Source organism: Hippopotamus amphibius, chromosome 1, assembly GCF_030028045.1.
Source record: "Hippopotamus amphibius kiboko isolate mHipAmp2 chromosome 1, mHipAmp2.hap2, whole genome shotgun sequence".
Taxonomy (NCBI): Eukaryota; Metazoa; Chordata; class Mammalia; order Artiodactyla; family Hippopotamidae; genus Hippopotamus; species Hippopotamus amphibius.
The window spans coordinates 15,919,327-15,941,082 of NC_080186.1; the positions used below are offsets into that span (position 1 = coordinate 15,919,327).

The following is a 21,756-nucleotide window of genomic DNA, read 5'->3' on the forward strand; positions in this document are numbered from 1 at the left end:
TGTAATGAGCCCAAATCTCTCAAAATCTACTTTTGACAAATATTTTGAAAAATACTTTAATCTGATGCTTTTTTTTTTTTTTTTACAACTCCCTGAAATTAAATGCTTCTGGGTAATAATATTATTTTTCTCAGCACAAGTTTCCCTGTTAATTTGGAGTCCCAGTAATTTTTCTAATTAACTGAATTTGTGAACAATAACAATTAAAAAAGGAATCGGATTGAAGTTTTACACAGCCTGAATTAAAAAAATTTTTAAACTACTCACAATACCCAAGGATCCTTACTGAGGAAGAAACCCTCAAATTATGTTACAGTGGGACACCAATAAATCTGGGCATGCTTAGTCTATAGATCTTTTCCTAAAATCATTTATGAAATGACTGCAGAATGCACTATAAGGTGAATGCTAAGAGACCACATGAGGTTCCCGAGAAGGGACATTCCATACTTACCAGTCTCACTTGCCTTTGCTCCACCACTGCTGCCTTTTCCCCAACTGCCCAGCTGTGCTTTAGGTACCAGCTGAATTTTCTCATCAATTGTTGGCTGTAACATAAGTGACCACAAGTCAACAACAGGAAATATTCTAGAAGAACAGTTTATCTTTTTTTTTTTCCTTCCCCAGTGCAATAAAACCAATTTCAGCAACAAAATTTTGTTTACAATGCCCCTATAAGAAACATAAATTGGAGCTGTTCACATTAAACTGGGATTCCTATTGCCCCTGAAGGACTCTTTGGAATCCAGCTTCCACAAAATACAGTTAGAAACCACTGGTCTGGAGAACACATTCAGATCCTCTAAGATGGTGTGCCAATTTGCTAAACGTAAGTAGTTCCTAATGATTCCCCTCTCACAATAATGCCCAGTGATTTAAAAAAGAAAAAAGAAAAAAAAAAAAAAAAGGAATACAGAAATACTACAAAATTAACTCATTAATCTCTTCAAGTGACTGTCAGAAAACAGGTCAAAAGACACAAAGATTTCACACTTTAGCAAAGCCTAAAATAGGTTGCTGCAGGGAAGGAGGTGGAATAGAAGCATTCAATAAAGGGGAATTAGACAAAAGAGAATAAAATGTTAGGGAGTTAAGGTGCCTGACATCTCTCAGGTTTAACTCTCCTAGCACAACTTCAGTATAAATGAATACAAGTTACCTCATAAAATGCACACTGCAACACAAAAGCTGTAAAGCAGCTCCTCATAACAAAGGTATTACCGCATTCTGACAGTGCTGCTTGCCATATGACAGTTACCAGTTAACAGTGAATTTGCTTAATGGTTTTGAACTTTTAATGAGATGTTTATATAGAGTACCTATAGTATAACTATCTGAATATACAGTGCATTTAATTTTTTAAATTTATATATTTTTCAAAATATTAAAGAAGTAGTGTTGTAGGCTTAATACCAACAACTCCTTTTTATAGTGCCCATGCACGGAAATATTGTAAAACACAGACGAATGATTTTGGTTAGAACTGTCTCTTGCTGGAAATGGAAGTGGATGGGAATCACGTTGTAATCAGCAATGGACATAAACAACTGGAAGAATGTACCAGAATCTTAGAGAATAGGATTCTAGCTGATACATCAGGAGAGACCCAGAGAGGGAATGTTCCACCCTGAAGCAATATTTTGACAAAACCGTCAAGATGCAAACGTCATAGCCCATCTTCTTCCATTTGATATTTTCAACATTCACTTTAGATTATCTTTAGTATCCTACTGGCAGGCTGCCAATTTTCAGAATTATGGAAAGTGTATTACAAGTAAGGATCAAACTACACTTGCAAGTGATCTGCAAAACCCACTGGGCTATAGAAGTTTCCACTTTTACAAAACGTAATTCCACTTTCTCTGTGTTCTCCAAGGTTCTTCATTCTACTTATAGAGATCAACTTCCACTGCAGAAAACATCTGCTAGGAGAAAATTCTTTCCTCTTATTGCCCATGCATTCTCAAGAGAAGGAAGTAGAGTACATGAAATCTTTATCACAGAATAATTTCCGGTAGGTCCTCTGTGACTTCTTTTATGCCTTGGATATAGCAAACCATTCATTCCTTTCATGGTTAGACTTAAGCAGGTACCTGCTTCTTCCTCAGAGCTAAGAATACGCTGTATAAAAGCTTGCAATTAACTATGGCTTCTCAAGAATTTTTGTTATCATCTCTCTCATACTAAGTATCTCATACCTTTAAGAATTAACCTAGTCACTTAGTAAGCCTTAGTAAACCTAATTAACCTAGTCCTCCTTAGTACTAACACTCAGAAATAAAAAGGACTAATGTCAGGACAAGTAGGTAAGAATACATTTACTGATGTTGACCTGTAGAAATGCATCTGCATTAAAAAACAACCACCCTGGACTTCCTAGGTGGCGCAGTGGTTAAGAATCTGCCTGCCAATGTAGGGGACATGCGTTCAAACCCTGCTCTGGGAAGATTCCACATGCCATGGAGCAACTAAGCCCGTGCGCCACAACTATTGAGCCTGTGCTCTAGAGCCTGTGAGCCACAACTATTGAAGCCATGTGCCACAACTACTGAAGCCCACGCACCTAGGGCCTGTGCTCCACAACAAGAGAAGCCACTACAATGAGAAGCCCGCACACCACAATGAAGAGTAGCCCCCACTTGCAGCAACTAGACAAAGCCCGTGTGCAGCAACGAAGACTCAAAGCAGCCAATAAATAAATTAAAAACAAAAAAAAAAAACAAAAAAAAACAACCACCCCATAAAATCTGCAATATGGCTATTTTATGTGGGTAGTAATTTTGAGAGTCATGTTTTGAGGCTGTCTGAAGTTGTGTTTAAATGTCACACTCACCTTAGTGATTTTCAGAAATTTTGAGGGGTCCAGTACCCGACTATTCTTGGCCCCTTGAACAGTGTTCCACCCACCTTCATCCACTCTCTGGACACCTGCAGGGAAAAGAGAGCAAGCCAGTCTCTCATCTGTCTCAAATCAGTTTGACAATGAAAGGGTGAGCAACATTTTCAACTCAGCAGCTCCAATCGAAACCCAGGAAAAGACAAAAGAAATGGTGAAAGCACTGCTGACAGCTTCCTTACTACCCACAACAAGAAAACATCAAGTAGAGGCACTTTGCTTGTATCCATCTCTCAGGAAACATTACTAACCTAGAAGAAACCAACTAATACAAATGAATAGGGATTTAGTGCTAGACAAGGGAGAGCCAAATCTAGTGTATATAGAGTTAATGATGAGAACACTTTGGGAGAAATCAGACAGAAAGAATTTATTCCAAAGTTTATTTCACTTAATGGTGTCATATGACACACTATGCTTCAATCATCCGCCCAAAACCTGCTTCTCCAAACTTTCAGCCGCTGAGACAGAAAACCTTGATTCCTCTTTCTCTCACACGTCACACCTAATTTGTCAGCAAATTTGTCAGTTCAACCTTTTCAATATATTCAGCATCTAGCCCCTTCTAACCACTACCAACAATACAAATCTGGTTTAAGACAGCAACACTCCTGGACTGGTATAAAAACATTGTCCCTGGCGTCCCTGCTTTCACCTTCAGCTACTTTCATCATGGCAGCCAGTGTGACCCTAGTAAAGTGTGAGTCAGGGCCTGTCACTTCTGTGCTCACAATATTACTTTCTCTATTTCACTTTGAGAAAAAGACAGATTCCTAAGAAATGGCCTACAAGCTCTAAACAATCTGGCCCCTTGCCTCTCAGACCCCACCTCCTACCACTCTCCCCTATGCTCTTTGCTCTAGCCACACTGGCCTCCTTGCTGATCCTTGAGAAGGCTGCTTCAGGGTCTGTGGACTTATTATTCCTTTTGCCTAAAACCCACTTTCCCAGATAGCCACATGACTCAACTCCCTCCCTTACTTCAGTCTTTGCTCAAACAACACCAACTTTAACAGGCTTCCCAACCTCCCTATTTAAAACTACCACCTCTATTTATCAAACCTTGCACTCCTACTCCCTCCCTCCCTGTTTTAGTTTTTCTACAGAACATACCTACCTGACAAAATTATATATTTAAGTATTTGTCTGTCTCCCCCCTCACCGCCCCACTCCCCTTACCTCAAGTAAGCTGCATGAGGTAAGGGACTCTGTCTCTCCTGTTAAGTGACAAGCACTCAATAATTATTTACTGAATGAATGAATGAAAGACCACCAAACTGTCTATCCAAAAGCTTTTCCAATCCTCACATACTTCTTGATTTTCTCTTTGCTAAATGATATTAACGATCATAAACAGGCTTGCTTATTATTCCTTGTTCCTATGAAATGGAAAAGCACACTTTCTTCGCTGGAGAATTCACCTCTCAGAACTTCACTGTGAGCTACACAGTGTCTGTGATAAATAATAGTTAATGGTTACTGAGTATTCACTAGGTGTCAGTTGCTACGCTGAACACTCTACTGATATCTCATTTCAGCCTCACACAAATCCTAGGTATTATTATTCTATCAATTTTACAGATTAAGTGACTTGTGCAAGGTCATACAGCCAGGATGCAGGAGAGCTGAAATTCACACCCAGACAGTTTGGCTCCAGAGTCTGTGCTTTCAACCTCTATACTAATATGACCCTATCACTACCCTGACCACTTACCTGCACAGTGGACAAAATTTGGTCATCTCAGAAGAAACAGGCTTATAAGAAAAATGATCATTTCCTTTCTGAAAAAGTTTTCCTCTTCCAATGTTCCTAAACTGAGTCAATAGATTTTCTATTTTCTCAGGTGTAAAATGCCTTCTATTTCATCTTTCATACTTTTTCCTGTTTCTTCCTTTTTATTCTTATCACTACCAGGTCTTACCTCCTTCCACGTAGGACATTTCAGGCAACAGAAACATTTCTGAGCTCAGTGTACCCCTTGAGTCATCGTGTGCAGAACAAAAGACTCATTTTATTTATGTATCTCTAGCACGACATTCCTCCCTTGCTCAACGACACAGCATGGCTCCCTAATGTCATATCAAGCCAGAAGTTCCTAATCTGGGTCCATTCTTCCGGATAAACACGTTTCCATTCCTTCTCAACACTTTATTTTTACTCTCATCAAGCTTATTGATTCCTCTTTACAGTATATATTTATTTTAATTTTATGACTAAAATTTTTCCTTCCCTTCCAAATGTCGGCCATCTACCAATACCCAGTTCAAGTGCCCCACCTCAAATAAGGATTTCCTTCAGGTTTCTACCTCTCCTCTTCTGAATTTTAGCAGCCTTAGTGGAGAATACATTTCATAATTGATAGTGTCTTCCATTTGCTTGAAATGTTCCCTTTATTAGTTGTAGCTTTCCAGATATAAACTCAAAGCTTTTAGAGGGAAGGAGCTGTATCTCCTACTTCTTTTTATATCCCTCACCAATACTGAGTATACAGAAGATGCTCAATAATGTCTTGTTGATTACTGACTTTGATGTAGTCAAAGAAATCACGTTTAGTTCCTATATTCTCTGCTTTTACTCAACAACCAGTCTCCAGGTGAAGCTGCTTCACTTACTAATCACCACTCTATTCTTTGGGTTCTTCTGCTCTCATTTCACATCTAAATATAGAATTCTTACATATCTAGCCCTCAAACTCCCAAGTTCTCTAATGCCTGTGGGAGACTCCACCCCTCACCTGGTCTTCTCTTCTCTTTGGTCATGAGTTGCTGGACCTTCCTTTGTTCTTCTTGTTCTTCTATTTTAGCTTCTTTGTGAATCTGTTCAATAGTTTTAGGCCCTTGATCTGCTCTTCGAGATACCCAATTACACTATAAAAGGAGAAAATGAGATTATCAGCCAGATAACTAAAAATAGAAAGGAAATTTTTTGAAAATCTATTTTATACTTTCACTGCTGGAAAAGTATGAGATACATACAAAATCTGGTACTATGGCAGTTTTGCATCCATCTTACAGATGACACTATGTGCAGTTTGCATGTTAGAGCTAAATAATTAAATTTTTCTCAACCAACCCTGAGCTACTGTATACTGAGCATGCCAAAGCCAATGGCTAAAAAGAGAGAGTAAAGGACTGGCCTATCTATCTGTCTGTCTGTCTGTCTGTCTGTCTGTCTATCTGTCTGTCTATCCATCCATCCATCCATCCATCCATCCATCCATCCATCCATCCACCCATCCAACTATCCATCCATCCATCTATCCATCCATCCATCCACCCATCTATACATTTTACCATTTTGTACTTTTGAAAGGAGCAAGAGAAGGGAATCAACAAAGATCAGGATTCTCTGGCCTTGACTTAGTCTGGTTAACTGCTACTCAGTTCAGAGCACACTCCATTGGGGTTTTATTTTATTTTATTTTATTTTTTTTATGATACATTCAAAATTTATTTGTGCAAATATTTACTAATTCTTTTTTTTTAAATTTTTTTTATTTCCCATATTTTTTTTTAAATTTTTTTTTTGGGGGGTACACCAGGTTCAATCATCTGTTTTTATACACATATCCCCGTATTCCCTCCCTTCCTTGACTCCCCCCCCTCGAGTCCGCCCCCACCCTCCCTGCCCCAGTCCTCTAAGGCATCTTCCATCCTCGAGTTGGACTCCCTTTGTTATACAATATCCATTGGGGTTTTAAATCGAGGATGACTAGCATTTTTCTTCCTCTCATATCAAGGTTCTGATATCTATACAAACGCCACACCACTCTAAGCTTCGGTTATCCTCTCTACTAAGAACAAAAAAGTTGTATCCTTATAGTTACACTTTTCCCTTTCCTTCCCTTTGCAGCTATAGTCTCAATATCTGATACAAATGTGAGTGATTGAAGTAATAGGTGGAGAAGTTTTTAACATTTACTTATATTAGCATGAGGCAAGAATGGCAAATAGGTTTAAATCAGCATTCAAAATTCTGATCAACTGGCAGTGGTTTGTTAATAAGAAGAATCCTGAGGTCACATCTTGGCTTAGCAAGATAAAAACCAGTCATCAATACTACCTGGTCTGGTTTCAGGGCAAGGAAGAGGGGGTACCCTGTATTTACTTTCTCTAGCTTAGGGTCAGCTGCAGTATATTCCGTATAGTAGTTAAAATAGGAAAAGGGAAAAGCAGTGGTAGTGGTAAAAACTATACCTGGTACAAGAAATGAGGGGGAAAAAAAGGCAGCAGAACAAGAAGGTATAAAGGAAAAACAACAGCGAGGAAAACAACATCTCCTTTGAGCTGGGCACTATATATAATTACCTCACTGAATCTTCACAATACATCTGCAAAGTAGGCAACATCACCATTTCAGAGACTAAAATGTAAGGCTCAGGGAAGTTAAATACATTCATTTTGAAGATGAGGCTTCCTGATGATTTAGCATGCTAAGACTAAATTTGAATGACCACAGTTTGAATTCAGAACGGCTGCTTTCAAAACTGCAATGCGGTTTGATAATCGGAATAAAGAGAAGAAACAAGTAACAGACAGGTAAGTGTATACGCCTTTTGTCCTTTCACACAACTCTCTCATGAAAGTTTGTCAATTCAAGTTCTGAGAGTCATGCAGCAAAAGCATTAAGTTATTATACATGGAAGTCTTAGGACATCCTCCCCAAGACAACTCCTGAAAAGAGACTGGAGTGGCAGGTTTACTTTTCTACTTACCAGCCTTAGGTCTATCACATCCTGAAGCATGAATCGAATCCTAGATGAGGTTTTTCTTTCTTTCACAATTTTCTCCATCTGATTAAAATACTGGTCCATACGTGGCTGTAAGATACAAAATCATTAGCATTTCTGGCTGAGGAATTCAAATGTAGTTTTACCATGGATAATTTTAAAACAGCCTACAAATACAACTTACAGCCAAAAGGCAACGTAGTAGAATTTTTAATCAAACGTGACACCCGAAATAAAGGCTACATATTCCAGGCAGCTGGCGATGGTCATGTGACTAATTACAGGCCAACAGAATATAAATGAAAATGTAATACTGCATCTCCTTGGAACCTTAAGAGAGGCACGGCTGTGTCCTTTGCCCCTTTCCAACCTTCTCGGCTGTGAGATCAATAAGGACAAGGGCTACACCTCAGCAATGACAAAATGTTAAGTTGGAGGAACTGAAATTTTTTATTATCTCTTAGCCACCAGGCCAGTTTCAGACTTCTTACTCCTGAACTTCATTTACATGAGTGAGAAATAAACCTCAGTCTTGTATAACACACTGGTATTTGGGGTTTTCTGTCATAGCTAAACATACTCCTCGCTGATTCTGATGTTATGAAACATTTCTGACATTATTTCTTTGATGCGTTTCTAATTTCCCTACCCTCTATTTGGAGAGTACCATGTTATGTTTGAATTATAATATTTTTTAATGATTTCTTATATTATGGTTAGATAGCTCTGTCATTAATTGGAGAAAAAAAAAAAACCTTTCTCATAAACTTGAGAAAGCTACTGGTCTTCTTCATTTCTGTCTTACCCTCAGTCCTGGCCCTTAGTAGCTTTTCTCCCCCAAATTTCTGTACATATACATACAAATGACCTGGGAAACAGTCATGCAGAAAAAGGACAAGGGACAAATAATCTCAATTCATGAATTGGCTTTTATATAATTTGGGACCCTCTTCACTTCTGACTTTAATGAAAATGTGGTAAAGAGCATGATGGCCCAACACTGACAATGAGAAGGACAAAAGAAGAAAAACAAGCAGCCTAGACTGCCGGGGCAAGATGGACCCTTGTGGTGGACAGTCTACTTCTTTTGCAACTGACAGAGAGTCCTTGCCGGAGGTTTCTGAGATGTGGGGTTTTACCTTTGCTTTCTCAAAGTCCAGGTCTTTGCCAATGGTGGTGAGGAGGCGACACAGGCACTCGAGGGATTCTTCATCATGGTTCTTTAGCAGCTTCACCACACAGTCATGCATGATGGCTTCAGTCAGCATTTTGAGTTTAAAGAGTTCTCCGATAAACTTGATGTTACCTATGGATCTCCGCCGGGCTTTGTCCTTAGCTTCTTCCAGCTCATCATGAAGCCTTGTCCTCTCCTCTGGCTATTGTGTGAGTAAGAATAAGAGAATCTTGATGATGAAAACCGTACCGCACAATAGATGCTAAGAACATACGCTTGACTGGTGCTGCCTGTGTGCCTGTTCTGTGCGGACCTGATACCTCTTTTGTGAAGTGGCAGCTGAGGAGACTCTGGCAATCGCCATGGTCGATGAAAAGCCCAAGGAAGGAGTTACGATTGAGAACAACGATCATATTGACTTGAAGGCGGTGGGGCAGGATGGTTCTGTGGTGCAGTTTAATATTAAGAGGCATAAACCACTTAGTAAATTAATGAAAGCCTACTGTGAATGACAGCGTTTGTCAATGAGGCAGATCAGATTCCAATTGATGGGCAGCCAATCAATGAAACAGATACACCTGCACAGTTGGAAGTGGAGGATGAAGACACAATTGATGTGTTCCAGCAGCAGACAGGGAGTGTCTACTAAAAAGGGAGCCTGCTACTTTACTTCAGAACTCTGTTCCTCCAGACCGAGAAGACATTCTCAAATAGAAAAAGCACAATTTGGTTCCACCACATCCTGACTATTACAGTTTAGTTTCTCTGTTCTTTCATTTTGCCCTTCCTCATTCCTTTATTGTATAGAAAATAACTGCTATGTGCACAAGCAAACTGCTTTAAAAACAAAACAAAACAAAACTAAACTAAACTAAATGGCCAATGGTATGTCCTGATTGACATCAAATGGAGATGGGATGGGGAAAAAGACTGGTTCTGTGAAAATACCCTCTTCTCTCCAGTAGCGACATGCTCATTCAGCTCTTATCTTTATATTCCAGTAAGTCATTGTACTCTCACTGTTTAACAAAAAAAGAATATAAAAACCCTTACATACCTTGTTCGATTGGAGAATTTTAATGTTTTTCATTTATCATTGTAAAACCAAGGACAATTTTATAACTTTTTTGTACATAGCTGTCACATGCAGGGCAATCTGTCTTTAAGTAGGGATAAATTACTCTAAAAGAAATAAATCCTAGTTTTCCCTTCAAGTCAAGCGTCTTGTTGTTTAAATAAACTTCTTGTTAAAAAAAAATACACTTAGGTTCATGGTCCTCACCCTTTCTAGGAGTCAAGGATTTGAGATTTTGACAGTAACTAGAGACCTATTCAGAAAACAAAACTATACCCAGAAGTTTGCATCCATTTCAGGAGATTTCTGGAGTTCAGTGACCTCTCTGAAGTCTAGGTTCTGAATCCCTATTTTAGAAGGCTGAATTGCTCTAACATGTGGCCCTAAAAGGAATAAAGCATTCCTCTAAATATGAATATAGTGTATCTCCACGTGAAGAAAAGGCCACAGGCACCCACTGAAGTAGCAGGACAATGTTGTAGCCGGCTTCATGACAATTCTATGTGATAACACTCGAAGCGCACAAGCACTGTCCTTCTGTGAAAATACTCACAGCACTGGCAGCCTCGAGTTCTTTCTGCTTCTTCTCAAAGACATCATCATCGGCTTTATCTTTTTCAAACTCCTTCTGGCAACGGTTCAGTAGTAGCTTCCGGAAATTCACTGTGTTACCAGGCTTGTCTGCCATGGGTACTTTCAGCTGCATCCAGATGGGAAAATGCAAAAGCGACAAGATTACTTAAAGAAATTCAATGATTTTCTCAAAGTATCTATTTTCTTTATTGTGCAAAATAACACCGACCGAACCACAGGTAAGCATTCTACAAGAGACATATAATTTAGCTTTAGGCATTTCATGTTTCAACGGTTAAGATGTTTTAAGTTTTATACAAAAAAGATACACATTCCTCTCATATAAATGTACTGTATCCTCCATGGCTGCTTGTGCCTCCAGCTGTCCTTGAAATCCTTGTAATATTATTACAACTATGACTCTGCACTCCTCTCGACCTTTTTAACTCTGAAGGGCTATTTTGTTTTTCTTACTACTACTGTAGGTACTTTGGTTTAAAGGAACAAATAAAAATGAAATAAAGCAGGAGAGAATTCCACGGCCACAGAAAAACTGTTGGAGGTGCAATCCTTATTCGAGAAAAAAGCAGAAGCAGGGGGGACATGTTTGAGGATTTCTGAGATATCTCTTCCTAAGGGGGATGTCACAACACTGTAATGCTAGTGTTTACCTTGACTATCACTATACTATGTTTATTGATTATTTCTTATGTGTCAAAAGAAAATACTAGTTCTCTAATAAAAGTTCACTTTAATAAATGCCCACCTTAGAAACATTCTTTTGATATACAGAAAGACTCAGAGTGGAGGGGAGGGGCCCCTCGGAGGCAAGATGCTTACAAGATTTCCACTCAAATTGAATGACAACTGCTTTCTAGTAACTGCAATAGCTCAAACACACCTTCAAGGTTATTTGAAATTAAATACAGAGATATTCTTATTTAGAATATAAAGAAAGTGGACCAGCCCAGTTATTGACTACAATATTCTACTTTACAGACAAAATCCCGAGTACCATTCTGAACAATCATTGCGTAACATGGCAAAATGGTTTTTCTAGAATCACAAAGTGGCTCCCAAAGTTCTGAAATGCATGGTCTTCACTCTAGATTTAGTGGGAGAAATTGGTAAAAAATTGGATGCACTGTATTTATACTCACAAGAGAGTTATCAACCAGAATGGACTTGGGACAGCTGATGATCAAGGATGAATGGTTAGAAACCGGAGAACTGAGGATGACGATGCTACAGTATGATATATTTGTGCTAGCACTGATGGCACACTCTCCAACATATTCCCAATGAGATATGAAAGACCATTCAACGAGTGCAGTTCTTATCAACCAAGGGCCAAGTTTTCATTATACTTTCTTTTCAGCAGGAAACATTAACTTAGAAAGAGGGGAGGATCATCAAATACTTTTTAGTCAACCATAGAAAAGCTAACAGGTCCTTATTTCCAAACTCAGACCATACAATGCAAGCGACTGTAAGTTATTTCAAAGTCAGGCCTATTCTATGATCACACAAGAGAGTAGGTGTTTAGTCAGCCTTAAAGAAATGCTATATGAAAGCAAAGTTTTTTCAAAGCAAAAGCCAAAAGTAGACTCTGTCTCTTACTATATACGGCCCAGAATATACAACAATGCACTACAAGAAGCATATCTAAGAGCGAGGTGATATATAACAGAGCACCAACATGACATTAGGTTCCAGAACAAATCAAAGGTTCTAAAAATCAGCAGGTATATCCAATTTGCTACTGTACAGGAACACAAGGAAACCAGTCAAAAGGTCCTATCTGACTTCTTGGTGTATTCACTACCATTACCTACATTAACACTAAGGACATAATAGACTGGTAAGATAAAAATCACCTGGGCCATAATTTATCAGCCTTAAAAGAGATGTTTCCTGCATTATGGATTTACTGTGTAGAAAGTGTGACAAATGTGGATAATATGAAAATTCAAGCCACTGTCTTATGGCTTGAATTAAAATGAGTTGGAAAGGTTAAATAAATACAACTTGTGATATGTTGGTTTACAAGAACAAGTTGAAATGGCATAAGGCAAAGGAGCATTTCCCTATACAAAATGTATTAAAAAGCTTTGCCTCTTAAACACCTATTACGTAGGAAAGGCTATGCTGAAAGGGTTGGGTTAAACATCAAAAGATTCACTTACTTGATTTTAAACAAAGGTGATTCTTTTAACCCAAGATCGTTTCATCATCCAAAACAAGGGAGGCATAATCCCTGTGTCTAACCTAGAGTGCAGCTTTAAGCAGCCAATGAAATAGGTTTGGAAGAAGTACTTTGTAAATCACAGAGAATAAAGTTTACCTGGGATATCTGGAACACTGAAAGTAAAAGAGCACTGGAATCTTGAGTCATAAAATTAGCTGAATCCCAGCTCTATACCTAATCAGTATGTAAATGTAAACAAGTTACCTCATTAAGTCTTAGTCCCTTCATCTGCAAAAGGAGGCATTCCAATGATTATAGATTGAGGGACATCATAAAGTAGCTGTTGATATAGGAGCTTTAGAGATAGTCATAATCCCAGCTCTGCCATGTGACTTTGGCCAAATTATTAAGCTTCACCAAACTTCTATTTCTTTCTAAAATGGGGATAACATCTCTCTCGTAGGACTGTTTGAAGGATTAAATGAGATAGTCTAAGTCAAACAAATACTAGTGCTTCAGACTAGCACATAGTTAAGAACCCAATAAACTAATATAGCTATATTTAAACTTGGAGCTGTATTTGACATGTTTATTAGTAAAAAATTTAGAGAAATTATATTTCAACAACATAAACATCAAAGAAAGTATTTAAGTTAGTTCACAAAGCAGTTACGGAGAGAACCACAAAAAGCAAGAGAACTGAATATCCTGCTATCCCCAAATGATGGTCATGGGACACTTCACATATATATAAGACATAAAGAACATGTGATTGCGCATAAGCTTTTTAGATATATCCACATGGAAGTATTAAAACCAAACAATTAGCAGAACGGCCACAGGTCTACAAGTACATTTGTCTCTAAATGAATGAATGTCTAGCTACACAACCCCCGTAAGACTTGTTTTGGAACATGATCTTAATGTCCTCTGCAGATGGTTAACAGGGCTGTGGAAATGTGGAAACAGGCCAGGGAGGATATATCCTCTGAGAATTGTGATGCATGATAATTTTTTTCTCCTTAAGAAATAATAAATTCAACAGGATTATGACATTATTAAGTCAGCATGTGCTGTCAGCTGGACACTGACTGGTCAGGAGACTCAATAAAATTGGTTAGTTAGAACAGAACATGAAGAGTGGGTGTCTTAGTCTGGTAGGGCTGCTATAATAAAATGCCATAGACTAGTGGCTTAAACAACAGATATTTATTTCTCACAGTTCTGGAGGCTGGAAGTCCAAGATTAAGGTGCCAGAAGATTTGATTCTTGGTGAAGAAGGACTCTCTTCCTGGTTTGCAGACATCTGCCTTGTCCTCTATCCTCATGTGGCAGAAAAGAAGTTCTAGTACCTCTTCCTCTTCTTATAAAGGCACTAAATTCCATCATGGGGGCTCCACCCTTATGACCTCATCTAAAGCTAATTACCTCCCAAAGCCCCCACCTCCTAACACCATCACACTGAGGGTTAGGGCTTCAACATATGAATTTAGGGGGAGACAAACATTCAGTCTGTAACAGCAGACAAGGTAGATGCTTGAAGAGGTGATCATGGATAACAGCAAAAATGAAAGGTGACATGCAACAGTGAGAAAAAGTTCTCTCTAAACAACTATAATTTTCATCTAACAGTAGTCTGTGATCAAAGCTAAGATACATAAGTGTTTCAAATGAGTTGCCTGGGAGATGATTTCTCAGGAAGTGAGGGAGTCAAGGGGGAATATTTTATAGTAAGACTGCTTGGTAAGCTAGATTCGCTGGAGAGCACCTACCTTTCCACTTTCACACAACAGTACACTAACCATGTGACATTACATGACACTATAAACTAACAGTGTCCATCTCATATTGTGATGAGACCTGTCCACATACTGGCCAGCCAGCAATCTTGGATATGAATGCTGTCAGCACCAGGTAGTCACTTTCTTCAAGCAATAGGATTTGTACTGCTAGTATATTTGTTAGTGCCCTTAGGAACTTACATTCTAATGGAGTTCTGAGATGGGGATTTTCTCTAAATTTTGATTAAAACAAAAGCATTGCAATTAAAATGACTAATAACCCAACTTAAAATTTTATTTAAGCACAGATTTAGATACAGGATAGCAATTTCTCTTGCCTAGTCTTCTTCATTTGCCACTCAATTCAGATGTCCTCCTCCTCCTAAGAGAAGCACTGGGTTCTAGTGAAGCACCCCGCAGTTTGTGAAGGAGGTCTTGTAGGTCTCTTCAGCCATTCCTAGCTGAACCAGCAGCAGCAGCAGCAGCATACTCCAGAGGCATGGGTTAGTATCTCCTATGATGCCCTTAAGCCTTACGTGCCAGAGGTTTCACTTAGCAAAGCCTGGTAGAGGCAGGCAGTTATGTATATGTCTAAATAAGTGTATCTGTGTACATAATAAATATGGCATATGCAGAGCAACTTGGTAAAGCCAAAACTATTGTATCAATTTCTTCTGTAAATCTAAAGAATTCCTTTCTTAAAAGCCTACCCTTGGGCTTCCCTGGTGGTACCGCGGTTAAGAATCCACCTGCCAATGTATAGGACACAGGTTCCATCCCTGGGCCAGGAAGATCCCACATGCCATGGAGCAACTAAGCCCGTGCGCCACAACTACTGAGCCTGCGCTCCAGAGCCCATGAGCCACAACTACTGAAGCCTGAGAACCTAGAGCCTGTGCTCCACGACAAGAGAAGCCACTGCAATGAGAAGCCCGCGCACCACAAGGAAGAGTGAGTCCCCACTCACCGTAACTAGAGAAAGCCCGCACACAGCAACAAAGACCCAACTCAGCCAATAAATAAAAAATAAATAAATAAATAAATTTATATTAAAAAAAAAAAGCCTACGCTTTAGTATGTCATGGAAAACTGACACACAATATAATTGTATTCTCAAGCCCTCCACTAGATCATAACTGCAAAGTCACAAAAGAGGTTTTACATGGAGGTGTGTGATCCAGATGAATGACAAAGAGGCAGAAAAAAGGTTTAAAAACTGCTGTGAAGGAATTCCCTGGCGATCCAGTGGTTAGGACTCTGCACTTTCACTGCCAAGGGTGGGGGTTTGATCCCTGGTCAGGGAACTAAGATCCCACAAGCTGTGCAGTGTGGCCAAAAACAACCCTGCTCTGACAATGAAAACGAGTATTCTCTTAAATCTTAAAATCTCGACAATCTAGACCAGGTTTCTCAACCTTGACACTATTAACATTTTGGGCTGGACAATTCTTTGTTGTGGGGGAGCTGTCTTGTGCACTATACATGTTTAGTAGCATACTGGGCCACTACCTACTAATATGCCAGTAGCTATAACCAAAAATGTCTCCATACACTGCCCAAGGTCAGAACAAAACCACCCCTGAGAGTTGAAAACCACTGATCTAGGCCACTGTTTGAGCTAGAGTTTTATCATTTAACATTCAAATCCTCTATATGTATAAAATTCCTATTTAGGCAATTTTCTAACTTTCAGAGAAAGTTGTAAAATAGGGATAATAAAATGGCTGTGAGGATTAAATGAGTTAGATGTAACAATTTTAGCACACATCTCAAAAAAAATATTGCTGGGACTTCCCTGGTGGTGCAGTGGTTAAGAATCCACCTGCCAATGCAGGGGACACGGGTTCAATCCCTGGTCCGGGAAGATCCCACATGTCAAGGAGCATGGATAGAAAAAGAACACCTCCCCTGGGTAATATCTTAATTTTTTAATTCAGTCTTCAATTTCTCTCATTCTATTGGGAGGTACCATTTATCAAACTAATAATTATGTTAAAAAAGCAAACAAACAGTGCCTGTGGTCAAGAAGGTTTGGAAAATGTTGCACAGAGTAGATCCTTCTTGTTTGATTTCACAGGAAACATTAGCATAGGAAACAGAAACTTAAAGGAAAATATCTGCTTAAGCTGGCATTAGTGAAACATATACTACCATTTCAATTTTGGACAACACTGGCCCCTGGACATGGCATCTGAAAATAAATAATCAGCTTAACTCCATGTCTTCCCTTAAAACAAAAGAGCACATGTTCATGTACCCGTCACTCAACTTTGCTAAAACTTAATATTTTGCCATATTTACTTTAGATCTTTTATTTTTAAGAAACTAAGCACTAAAGTTCAAGGTCCCAAAACACTTTTCTTATTTTTCACTCTATTGTTTGTTCTTTTTTTTTTTTTAAGGTTTAGCTTAATGAACACTGAAAGCCTCCTAGAATCTCAACTATCTCCTTTCAAAGCACTACCACCTTCCAGCATCCACAGCTAATTCCATTATCCTACAATTTTATAATAACCACTTTCTTGCTTTTCTTTGTTTTACCATCTAGATATGCATCCCCAAACACAATAGTTATTTTTGTTTCCTTTTTAAACTTTAAATAAACAAATCAGTATATATTCTTTGGGGTCTAGCTTCTGCTAAAGCTTTTTCTTGTTAGATCCGTATGTGCATAGTTATACTTTGGGTTGACTGTCCTATGTATGAACATGCAACAGTTTATCCATTTTACTGTTGATGGGCAGTTTCACGTTTTTATCCGTTGTGAATAATGACACAAACATTTTTGTATATGTTTCCTGGCACATAAGAAATGTATGTTTATCAGTTGAATATGTATCAATATTTAAGAATGGAAATGCTGGCTATATAGCAGAAAAAATAACTTCAGCTTTTGTAGACAATGCTCAATTCTTTTCCAAAGTGGCTGTTACAATTTGTATTCCCACTGGAAGTGTCTGAGAGTTCTGGCTGCTTCACATATTTATGAACAGCTGGTAAATTAAGCAATCTGGTGTTACTGCGTTGTTTTTTATCTAGTTGATTAACTTTTTTGCATTTATTGGTCATTTGGATAACCTCTTTGGTGAAGTGTTTAGTCTCCTGTTTATTAAAAAAACTGAGTTATTTTGTGATTGATTTCTTTTAGCTTTTTAAAAAAAACTTTGATATATCTTTTATTGGACTTTTGTGTTCCAATTATCTTCTATCATGTCTTGCGTTTTCACTTAACAGCAACACCTTTTGATGACAAATGCTAATTTTAATGTAGTCTGATTTACCAATCTTTTCTATTTAGTGACTTTTGTGTCCTAAGAAACACGCAGACAAACTGTTGTGCCCTTTACTATCTTTTTCTTCCTGTAATTAGCTTTGCTATAACCAGTTGTAAAAGTTTTCCTTTATTTCACCATTTAAAAAAAATGATGCTTGGGGTTTGTAGGAAATCTTTTGATTTCACCATCTTTTACCCTCCCTGTATTTTCCTTTTTTTTGGGGGGGGGGGGGGTCTCTGTGCTTCAGTCTGGATTCTACAGACTTACCTTCTAGTTCATAATTCTTTTCTTTAGCTGTGTCTCATCTGCTATTAAATCCATCCATTGAGTTCTTAATTTTATTATAATATTCAGTTCTGGAATTTCTATTTGATCCTTTTTATACTTTCTCATTCTCTATTCAAATTTTCAATCTATCTTTTATCACCTTGAACATAAGCATATTTATTTAACATCTGTGCCTGATAAAGTCAGTATCTGGGGCCCAATGTAGGACATTTGCTTGTTGCTGGTTCTCATTCATGCTTTCTTTTTTTCTTGTGTGCCTGATTATTTTTAACTGGGTGCTGGACATTTCATTTGAAAAACCATTCATAGAAATAACTGGAAGACTAGTATGACAGTCTCTAAAAAGAATTTTTGATTGCTTATTGCAGGTACCTAGCGGGTACCAACACTATGAAATCACTGGAATCCAAATTCAAGGACTGAGATGATCTCATATTGAACTACAGTCCCTGTGAGAGTGGGAGAATTTCTTATTCACCCTTGTTCCAAACATACAGTCCTTTGGGATCTCAACCAAAAGTACAGCAGGATTTACTGGAGCTTCTTCTGCTGCTCCGTTTGGTGGGCCTTCATCCCAACTTCTGTCCCCCTAACTCAACGGAAGTCTATGAAAAACAAGTTGTTCAAGCCTTTTAGTTGCCTCTTCAAGGGGAAAGTTTTACCAAATGTCTCATTCTTCTTTGGATTTCTACCTTTTCTAGGACCTTAAAAATTCTTTACTGTCTTTTAGCTCTCTGATACCTTCAAGATTTTCTAAAATATGTGACCAGCTTTTCTAATTGTTATCCATGGAAAGGTGCTCTGAATTATCCAATCTGCCAATACCAGAGGCCACAATACTTTTCCTTAATCCCACTTCCTTCTTTCTCTTACCTTGGATTTGGTGTTTTAGTATTTCCAATTTGTATAATTTTATTATATATATTTAATAAAAATTTTATTTTGCATATTAAAAATCTTATTAGATGGTGTCATATTATTAATTCAGTACTATTTCTTAGGTTGATCTATGCTGATACACTTAGCATTACAATATTAATTTTTTTTTGGCTGCGCCATGTGCCTTGCAGGATCTTAGTTCCTTGACCAGGGACTGAACCTGGGCCACACCAGTGAAAGCACTAAGTCCTAACCACTGGACCACCAGGGAATTCCCTACATCATTAATTTTAACGACTGTGTACATATAGTCTATTCAAATCCACTGACCAAATAAATTGTGGTATATTCTTACTGTCTTCTTTAGGCTTATTACAGCTGTTTCCCATTGTTCACTATTAAAATCAATACACAAATAAACATTCTAATATGTGATTCCTTGTGCACAACTGGGAATTTCCTTGGGGTATGTACCAAGAAGTGACATTACTGGGGAGGAGCCCATGAGCCTCCTCACTACTGCTGTCCAATTACCCTCCAGTGATTACAGTCTTCCTTGTCAACACGTTAAAATGGTTTCTTTTTCTTCCCCTCACTCTCATGAATATGACTTGCATAGAACTGTATTTTATCTTATCATTTTTCCCTAATAATGAATAACACTGAGTATCTTTAAGTTTATGAGCCAATGGATTTTCATTTCTATGAACTGTCCATTTTTTAATTGGGCTGCTTTTTTTCTTATTGATTTACTTTTTTTCCTCCGCAATTCTGGATTCTAAATTTTGGCAGCTGTAATGTATTCCAAATAGATTCTCCCAGGCTGTGGCTTTATCTTTTTATTTTATTTATAGCATCATTTGCTGCACCAAGGGTTATAAATTTTAACAGTCAAATTTGATATTTTTCTCCACTATAGATTATTCATTTTGAATCTTGCTGATGAAATTTCCCCCCATTTAAAGTTCAAAGATAGTCTCTTCGTTTTTCTCCTAAAAGATTAGCTTTTCATATTTAGATTTTCATTATTCTCATGGTTGTTTGATTTTTGTATTTGGTTTGTATTAGAAATCTATGATTATTCCCACTGCCACCCTTAAGTAAAATAAATCACCCTTAAATAAAATAAAATAAATTTCAAAAGTATGTTAGCTACAGTGTCAGAAGTTAGGACAGTGGTCACCTTTAAGGAAGAAAAAAAGGTACAATTATATTTACTGACCAGGGTGGTAGATGTGTTCACTTTGCTGATATACAATGAGCTATACACTAATGCTTGGTACATTTCTCTGTATACATGTTGTAGTGGTGTGCTAAAGCTGGTTCATTCTAGTTTATGAGAGCCAATTGTCAAATAGGAATTTGTGAGAACTGTCAAACTGCTGGTATCTTAAAATTAACCATTAAGAGAGTATTTACATCATTAATTTGACAAAAACTACAAATGAGCAATTTTTATTTTCTCAAACTGCATGTATTTCTCTTATACGTCAATAAAAAAAGTTTAAAGACATATGTCCTTTGGTATATGATATAACTTTGGGGGAACTTACGCTAAAGAAGTAAAAGCTCCAGCATGTAAGAATAAATATACTTAGTTGTTTATTGCAGTGCTGCTTCTGGTTGCAAAAAACCTCCAAAACAAAAAGCTAGAAACAACATGGAGGAGGGGCCAGTGGCAGAACAGAAGAAAATGAATGGAAAAATTTTATATATGTGTGTGTGTACGTGTGTGTGTGTGCATGTGTAATGGGATATATACAACCACTAAAAAGGTATAAGTAAAATCTATCTTTAATGACCTAGGGGGATGCCCAAAACATATTAAGTGGAAAAAAAGCAAAATGTAAAACAATGATATAATTCGATTAAAGCAAAAATTTAAAATATCCTCTTTATATGTATGTATATACCCTCATATGATTTTATGAATATAAAGAAAATTGTGGAAGGATACAACCAAATCATTCACATTGACTGCTTTGGAAGGAAAGGAAACTTAACTGGCTGGGACTGCAAATGAAGAGTACTGACTTTTTCTGTGTATATCCCTATTTTGTTTGACTTATTCCAATAGGTTGTTACTTTGTAATTTAAAAAAAAATTCTATAAAGTTTAAAAAATCTTATTATAAGAGGGTATATCATAACAAAAGTCCTATAAATGGCTGGGTTATCTGTGAATTCTTCCCATTCCAAACTAACTTGTATTATGGCCAGGCCTTTGCAAGGGTCATTTTCATCAAGTGTATTCTTTTCTTAAAAAAATTAACAACCTTTCACTGCTTGTAGCATTATATTCAAAAATTGGTAAAGAGCACAAAAGTATGAGCCAGAAGAGCTGGATCTAGTCCTAATTCTAATTTCTGACTACGGGATGTCATGGTCTTCACGATGAAAATGAGAGGCATGAGCCGAGGAATCAGTTTGCTTTCAGATCACTATGGTATGTTAGAAGGTAATATGGCAAGTAATTGAGTAAATAATCCTAGATTTGAGTTCTAGCACTGCCAATTACCAGTTATGTGACCTTAAGCGAGTTATTTACCCTTTTTCAAAGCTCAGTTTCTTATTCAATAAAGTGGGGCTAATAATACTGACCCTTCAGGGTTAAAATGACATGTGTAAAGCACCTACTCAAACTGCAACCTAGTAGGTACTAAATAGATGGTTTCTGTTATTACTATCATCCTCATTCTATATCCAGCATTTTAAGATCTTCACAATCTTTTCCACCACCAATTTAGTTCTGAATCACTTAGGGCTTATGACAGGCCAATACTGACCTAGGATGTTACATATGCAATCTCATTTATTGTAATTAATTTTATCAATATATTAACCTTAAATTGAATGAATTAATCTTATTTTATGGATTAAAAAATGAGGCTTCTAAGA

At 37.6% G+C, this 21,756-nt stretch overlaps 1 protein-coding gene and 1 pseudogene across 12 annotated transcripts in view; one reads left to right on the plus strand and one right to left on the minus strand.

The window, feature by feature from the left end:
* The window catches only part of EIF4G3 (eukaryotic translation initiation factor 4 gamma 3), a 342,848-nt gene that overhangs the window by 34,019 nt on the left and 287,073 nt on the right, over positions 1 to 21,756 (minus strand). For all 12 annotated transcript variants that reach the window (XM_057698680.1, XM_057698671.1, XM_057698760.1 and 9 more), the window contains 6 exons: positions 10,429 to 10,575; positions 8,766 to 9,002; positions 7,612 to 7,716; positions 5,632 to 5,764; positions 2,834 to 2,928; positions 455 to 548 (listed from right to left, as the gene is read on the minus strand). In XM_057698680.1, coding sequence (XP_057554663.1) covers positions 455 to 548; positions 2,834 to 2,928; positions 5,632 to 5,764; positions 7,612 to 7,716; positions 8,766 to 9,002; positions 10,429 to 10,575 — 811 coding nt within the window. The remainder of the gene's footprint in view (positions 1 to 454; positions 549 to 2,833; positions 2,929 to 5,631; positions 5,765 to 7,611; positions 7,717 to 8,765; positions 9,003 to 10,428; positions 10,576 to 21,756) is intronic.
* LOC130831114 (small ubiquitin-related modifier 2-like) lies at positions 9,112 to 9,449 on the plus strand (annotated as a pseudogene).